Source organism: Crocodylus porosus, unplaced genomic scaffold, assembly GCF_001723895.1.
Source record: "Crocodylus porosus isolate Cpor-Errol unplaced genomic scaffold, CroPor_comp1, whole genome shotgun sequence".
Lineage (NCBI taxonomy): Eukaryota > Metazoa > Chordata > Crocodylia > Crocodylidae > Crocodylus > Crocodylus porosus.
In genome coordinates this window covers 3,762,118-3,769,693 of record NW_017728942.1, presented here as the reverse complement: position 1 = coordinate 3,769,693, position 7,576 = coordinate 3,762,118, and the positions used below count along the sequence as shown (strand labels likewise).

The window sequence follows — 7,576 nt, the reverse complement described above, 5'->3', positions numbered from 1 at the left end:
AGCTTCTCCACATCCTTTTTGAATTGTGGAGCCCAAAACTGGATGCAGTACTCCAGCTGCAGCCTCACCAAGGCCGAATACAGCAGGAGAATAACATCCTGGGATTTGCTTGAGAAGCATCTCTGGATGCAAGCCAGTGTTTTGGTCACTTTACTAGCCGCAGCATCACATTGCAGGCTTGTGTTCATCTCGCTGCAGGTTTTTCTTCCCAAGGTGGAGAACCTTGCAGTTTACCATGTTAAACATGATCAGGTTCTCATCTGCCCATTTCCTGAGCCTGTCAAGGTCAGCCTGGATCACCTTCCTGTCCTCAGGTATGGATGCTTTACCCTACAGTTTAGTGTCATCGGCAAACTTGATACCAGTCCACTTTTGATACCAATGTCCACATCATTAATAAAGATGTTGAATAGCGATGGCCCAAGGACAGAGCCTTGAGGGACCCCAGCTCCCCACTTGCCAAGCATAACTAACTCATTTGAAAAATAAGAGAAATATTCCATTCTCCCAGAATGGAACTGGAAGTAGTTCTCTCAAGTTAATCTATAGAGTATTAGATTTTCACACAGAGAAGCAATATCTAAAGGCAGATATTTCAGTTCTATGGTGTAATATGGGCAGCGCTCATTTTTAATACAGGACCTCAGCTTCAGGAAGCATATTATCCCAGCATGCACTGCTCCACATTAGACAGGTCAAATGCTTAAGCAGATCATGGCAGAGCAGGCAATGCTTAACATATCAGTCCACAGAGGCTACATCTTCCAGAGCAGCATTTCCCAACTGCTGTGCCATCAGGCATGTCCAGGTCTGAAACAGCATTTGGGGCTGGAATCACGCCCCTTGCCTGCTGCTCCTGCAGACACAGACAGACAGGGAGCATGGTTCCAGCCAGGCAGGGAGCATGGCTCTGGCCCAAAATGCCATCCAGCTGACAGGGCGCCACCCCTCCTCCCCAGTCAGTGTCCAGCTGGCTTTACGCCCACCCCCACATCCGGTGTGTCATGGTGCTTTTTTATTTAGGTAAGTTTGCTGTGGGGCGAAAAAGGTTGGGAAACACTGTTCCAGAGCAAAGAGAAAAGAGACTAGCTGCTACACATTATCTATGCTCGATACAAATTTTAGCTACTCAAAAAGTTAAAAATATTGTCCTCAGCTAACAAAAGAATGGACACTGCTATCACAAAATATACTGTCCTTAGTTATCACAGCTATATCTCCAATATTATAACTTAATACATCACAGCACCACATCAGCCTGATAATAAAATTTTGGATTTATCTGAGGATCTATACGGATTTACAAATATCTGTGTTAAATAGTTTGCAGTTTGAAGAAGAAAAGGTATGAGAAGATAACAGAATTAAGATATGTTACTATCTTGCCTTGTGCATAACACTTAACTTTGGCATTTATTTATATTAGGTACACTGGCTTTACCTTAATGCTCCTGATGTGTGATGCAGCTTCCACGACTTTATCAGATGACTTATCAAGTAAAAACTCAATGACGGCCTCTTTGTTATATAGCCTACAACATACAATTTATCATCAGTATTCTGCAACTTTTGTAACCCACATTTATTCAGAATTTACTTTTAAGATCAAGAAATCTAAAGAAAAAAACCCATACCTGCCAAGTTCACAGGCTACAATTGGTCTGCTTAATTTTTCTTGACTCAGAGCGCAGTAGTACCACCGAGCCACTAATTCTGCATTTTTGTCAACCTGAAGAGAGGGAAAAAAGAGAGAGAAAAATGGGGAGGGAGATGTCATTTCTTTCAGAGAAAGCTTTTCCAACTGGGAAAATTAACACTTAAAACTTTCCTTTGAATACTCTGGCCAAATCCTACCAAATTACAAATGACCACTCCTTCTCCTTTCAAGCTCATCCCACAAAAGACTTCTGCAAACCCACCCCATGAAGTTCAGGAACTACTTCAAAATGATACGTGGACTGCCTATATTTGATTTTGAGCCCAATCCTGCTAACCCTTCTTTATACTGATAGTACAGATTTCAGACAGGAGCAGATTGTTAGATTATCAACCTGTGGAGGAAACTAACCATTCCTAGTGATTCCCATCCTATTTCTTGGGGCACCTTGCTGGAACAGACCCTTTCATTTCTCTCCACTTTCATTTGTTTTCCCTTCCTTTTACTCTCCCTTGCTCTTTTCCACATTTATCTCCCACTGTCGGTAAGTTGTTCCCTACTTGGGGTGGGGCTCTGGCCATCCAAAACCAAGGGGAAGTGTGACAGCAGCCCTGGAGCAAGGTTGGAGCACCAGGCTGTTCCTTTATCCTAACCAGTGAAGACAGCCCGCCCTGTGCCACAAAAGAAAGAAACTGCCAATGGCTTTTAATAGAGGTGCACTGATACATTGGTCTGATATCGGATCAGCACCGATATAAAGAAAATTGACAGTACTGGAAACTGACTTTTTTTTGCCGGCTGTGGCCGGTAAATGCCACGTGCAGCTGCAGTGTGTCAGAAGTGAGGAGCACAGCTCAGCAGCTTGGGAAGCTGTGACCAGCTGGTAAGTCTGTTGCGGGGGAGGGCAGATCGAAGCCACTGCGGTGAGGGAGGTAGTGGGGCAGCAGCTAGGGCTGTCAAGCCAGGGTGGCACAGGGCGCAGGACAGAGGTGCAGTGGCTTATCTGGGGGTTCAGGGGGGTGGAGGCGGCTCCTGCTGCTGCGTGCATGCCAGGAGAGCACAGGAGGTGGGCACCCTCGGATTTGCCTGGGCCAGGGCAGGCAGCCGCTGTGGGCTGGGCCAAGCTGTGCTCAGGGCAGGAAGCAACACCAGGAGGAGGGATTATGCAGGGGCTACAATTAATTTTTGGGTAGCTACAGCCCCCACCCCCACCATAGCCCCCTCTCAGCACCACTGCCACCCGCCCCAGCCCCCAGCGGGAAGAGCCCAGAGCAGTCCCGGCCCCAGCCCGCCCCGCGCAGATCCAGGGGACACACACTGCCCGTGCCCTCCTGCGATGTGCACAGTGGTGGGAGTCATCCCCCTTCCCCGGACGAGCCGCAGCTTCGCCCCATGCCCGGCCCGCCTCCCCTCCGCAGGGGCCTCGCTCTGCCCCCCTCAACGGACTGACCAACCGACGCTGCATCAGAGACCGGATCGGAGCCGGCCAACGCACGTCCGGTAGCAGCACCAACAATCGCTACCGGTGCACGCCAAGCGTCCAAGGGGCCGCTTGATATTTCACGCGAGGCAACAAACGCCAAGCGCCCGCGTAACCGCAGTGACACGCCCACGATGACCCCGGGGTAGCTCAGCCTCTGGCCCGGCACATTTGCTCCCTGCCTACCTTCTCCACCTTGCGCGGCCCCTTCACCAGCTCGTGCCGCTTGGGGATGGTGCCCCCGTCGCAACCCATGGCCCCCCACTCCGCGTTTCCGGGCCAAACAACTCCGCTTCCGGCTCGAGGGACGGCGCTTCCGGCGCACGGAGATGACGCAAGCAGCGCGTGCCTAGCGGCCGTTGCGTAGCAACCCTCCAGTGGGCGGGGCGCGGTAGCTGCGGCGGGAGGGTGCTGGTATTTCCAGATTCAGCCCTGGTCGGACCCAGAGCAGTAGCGGTGCTCCGGAGGTGCCATCCTGGAGGCAGGGAACTGAGGCAGCACATGCAAAACCCCAGGTCTTTCTTGCGGAGGCCTGACCTGCCGTTGGGGTTTGCAGAGAACGAAAGGCGCCAGCTGCCACCTCCCGGTTCTCACTCGCTCACTTACCACGAGCGAGACAAGCTCCAGAAGAAGACGTATTTGCATGTTGTTTCAGCGGACGGTAGTTTTCCACAAAGATGGCAATTCTGAGCTCCCAGTACGACTTCGGTACGGAAGACCTAGCATTGCTGAGCACGAGGCATCGGGGTGCCCCTACGCCGTGAAGCTCTCCATCTCCCATCCTTCCCAAGGCTTCCCAGAGCTGCCACCAGCCTGGGCAGTGAGAGGAGACAGCAGCCCTGGGGGGCTCCTGGGACGCCACAGCCCCATCGCTATTCGTGAGAGCTGCTAAGAGCCCGGCAGCTGGGCTGTGTCTACAGAAGCCCGCACGCTAGGGTCCGGTGCCCCCTTTCCGGGCTCAGGCGTTTGCCACGTAAGACTTCCAGGGGGCTGCTTCTTATGGCTGCTTCCACCATCCGTGCCCCTCAGTTGTGGAATCAGCTAGAGAGACACGCCTGGGCTCGTTTGAAGCAGGACTGATTCCCTTAGGGGTTCTGAGCAGGCCCCAAAACAGAAAAAAATAAATCTATCTGTGAGGAACGGACATGGAATCAGTACAGATGTTAGCCTGGATCACTAGAATTGATGGTATCTCGGCCACATGCTTCTAAGCTGTTTCCCTGCATAATGTGACTGACAGCACGTTTACATGTTGCAGGATAATGCAGGGAGACCTCGGAGCGCTAAACCAGCCGTCTAGTTGCGGTAGCACAGAGCGCCGTGGGAGCCACTTTCCCTTGCTGCTTAGAGTTAGCCTGCTTTTTACTCAGAGGGCGTGTCTATACCCTCATTAACGTGCCTTAGATACTGTGCATTTAGTTTAGTACTTGCTTAATAAAGTACTAACTAATGCACAGTAACTCTAGTTACTGCCTAGTAGTACTGACCCGCAGTTATTTTGTGACGCTTATTGCGCATTAGCCTACCACTACTGCACATAGGCTAGTAGCACGGTTTTTAACCACCACACTACTGCACAGTGTTATTAGGCTAATGCGCAGTAAGCTTCTTGTATAGAAGTGCCCAGAGCCAATGTACACATGAGGGCATGACCTTGTAATGTAGTCACAGCCTCAGAAAAGAGACCCAAAGAAAGAATCCCTTCTGTTCTGCCTGAAACAGTCTGTGAGAAAGTTGTTATGGGGTGAAAGGGGCATTATGTTGATAAAAAAAAAATTTCATCAAGATTTATTGAAGTGTTGCGTGACCTACGAAAATCTAAAAAGCAAAAATCATTCAAAAGCAAAAATCTGAAGGACAAAATTGGCTGGTAAATGGCAGAAGTGCAGAGAGCATATTCCTATGCAGATCAAGTGAGACTGAAATAAATAAAGCGTGCTCAAAATAAATGACAATTTATATTACTATTCTTTACTCTTCCATTGCATAGCTTTTGAAGGCTGCTGTGTAATCCATGCATTATGTTTCATGTTGGAACATTTCACTGATTCACATGAGTGAGTTTAATGTACAAAAAACAAAGACAACTACCATATGCAATTACCTGCATTTTACTATTCAAATATAGTCCTGAAATATTTCTACATTTAACTAATATAAAATATATGTAACTTGGCAATTGTAATGAATACACTAAAACTTCAAGTGGAACTTTCTTTCACAGGTATAAATGGTATATGCATTTTTTGCATCACAAATGAACTGCATACTGCAAATAAGCATTGCCTGACTCTCTGAAGCAACTAATGCAGACTCAAGTTTCACTTACAAAAAAAGGCAAGTTGTGAAACTTCAGATGTATTTAAAAAAATTAATTGGGAAGAAAAGTACAACACATGCACACACATATCCAAAACTATGCATCCAGCTGTGAGTATGGCCCCATCACTCTCATATATGAGTGGCAAACAAATCATTGGATTAAAGCAGATTCATTCTGCTCTCAAGTTTCCTGACATATGCAGGAGAGGCCACAAAATAAACACGTAGGTACTCAGCAAGAGTAGTACAGTATTACTGTGGCCAGCAGTGACACAACAAGCAGATGGTTTCTTAGTTAACTCCCAGCTTTTGCTGGGACAACTTCCCTGCATTTAGTGGCCATAAACCAGGGGTGGGCAAAATGTGGCCTACGGGCCAGATGTGACCCACCAGACCATTCTATCCAGCCTGCGGGGCCCCTAAAAAAATTAAAATTAATATTAATCTGCCTTAGGCTGCCTGTCATGTGGCCCTCAATGGCTTGCCAAAATTCAGTAAGCAGCCCTCCGCCCAAAATAATTGTCTGCCCTTGCCATAAACATATTAACTCTACCCTTAAACATGGAGTCCTTTTCTAGAATGCTTCTCTTTGGCACCTGTTGTAAAGAACCACATATGCAGTCTCTGTGGGTTTTGATGAGAGCTAGAACAGTGGAGAACAACTCTCTCTCTCTTCATGCTCAGATACTCAGCTTGGGTTTCTGATAATTCTACACACACCTAGAGAGAGAGAGACTGCCAGGTCCACTCTTCCTCTCTCTCTCTCTAAATTCTGCCAGGTCCCCCCATCTCTCTCTCTCTATAAGTGTGTGTGTGTGTGTGTGTTGTGTACACACACACACACACATACACACACTGCACATTTAGTTTAGCACTTGCTTAATAAAGTACTAAGTGAATGCACAGTAACTAGAGTTACTGAGTAGTAGTGCCGCAGTAGAACTAAATACATTCTCTGTCTCTCTCTCTATATATGGGGGGGACCTGTCAGAATTTATCCCATGATGTTTATAACATTTGAATGTGAAACATCTGTAAAGGATTTTTTTATTGTAGTTTAAAACAAATACAGTAAACAGTCCCTTGTAAAGAGAAGCTAATTTATACACACTATTTGTGTACTGATGTGCCATTGGAAAAAACAGTAACAAAACCTTGTATTTCCAAATGGAAAAAAAAATAGAAAAATACAGTATATTTATGTGCCAAAACAGTGAAATTATATAATATGTTTGTACTTATACACTGAAAATTCTTGCCAAGCCAGTGTGAAAAATGGATTGGAAGGACTGGTTTAGCATCTTCCATGTATGACTGAACTCTCAAGTAGAAAGTGCACATTCTGGTCCCTGTCACGGTATCACCTGTAGGCTGGATCTCTGGAGACTGAACACACTTCAGTACATGAGTTAACTCCTTTCTTTTCCCAAAAGGAATCCCTATGGATGAGTTAAGATTGGCATCACTGAGATGCTCTGCACAGACAGTCCTGTCCTTAGACTGCAGGATGCCAAAGATGAGGAGGTCAAAACCCAGAAAGATGGAGACACTGTGAGGGTTTCCTTTGGGTCTTTCAAAGAATAGAAAGATTATGTCACTCCATTGTGTCTTGAAACTGCTGTGTATATTTAGACAGTGTGTCAGCTTGACCCAGAAGTTCCTTCACTGCGTCTGTGTTTGGATATTGCACTGCAGCATTTTTGGTGGCAAGAGCCAAGTTCTTCAGCAGGCTGCAAAACTGGCTGCTGCTGTGGAGGATATCATTCCTTGTATCCTTCTCTTGAGTTTCCTGGCAGAGAGAATCCACTAGCTTTTGTCCTACCATAATGATCAGCTTGCTGTGTCCTATGAAGACTTCAGGTGGTTGGTTATTGCTGAGACTATTGGTAAAAACACTGATGGCTTTTTGAAGTGCACCAAAACACAGCCTACAGTTTTCTGAGAAAATGGTTTTCTTTGATGAGTCTTGCTTGTTCTGAATAGGTTTTTCTGGAATAACCTAGGAAAGGGAAAAGAAAACAAAACATACCTTCAGCTCGATGGCCTAAAAACTGTTTCCACTTTGTCCTTTTTTTGTGTAGTTTCTTCACTTCTCTGCACCTGATTAGCCAGTAGCC

The 7,576-nt window shown here is 46.8% G+C and overlaps 2 protein-coding genes across 3 annotated transcripts in view; both read right to left on the bottom strand.

The window, feature by feature from the left end:
* Positions 1-3,439, bottom strand: part of RTFDC1 (replication termination factor 2 domain containing 1) — a 51,937-nt gene extending 48,498 nt beyond the window's left edge. The window contains exons 1-3 of the mRNA XM_019548169.1: positions 3,324-3,439; positions 1,635-1,729; positions 1,442-1,532 (exon numbers count right to left, since the gene is read on the bottom strand). Coding sequence (XP_019403714.1) covers positions 1,442-1,532; positions 1,635-1,729; positions 3,324-3,392 — 255 coding nt within the window. The 5' untranslated portion in view covers positions 3,393-3,439. The remainder of the gene's footprint in view (positions 1-1,441; positions 1,533-1,634; positions 1,730-3,323) is intronic.
* Positions 3,440-6,481: 3,042 nt separating this feature from the next.
* The window catches only part of CASS4 (Cas scaffolding protein family member 4), a 30,689-nt gene continuing 29,594 nt past the window's right edge, over positions 6,482-7,576 (bottom strand). For both annotated transcript variants that reach the window (XM_019548164.1, XM_019548165.1), the window contains one exon: positions 6,482-7,458. In XM_019548164.1, coding sequence (XP_019403709.1) covers positions 7,054-7,458 — 405 coding nt within the window. In that variant the 3' untranslated portion in view covers positions 6,482-7,053. The remainder of the gene's footprint in view (positions 7,459-7,576) is intronic.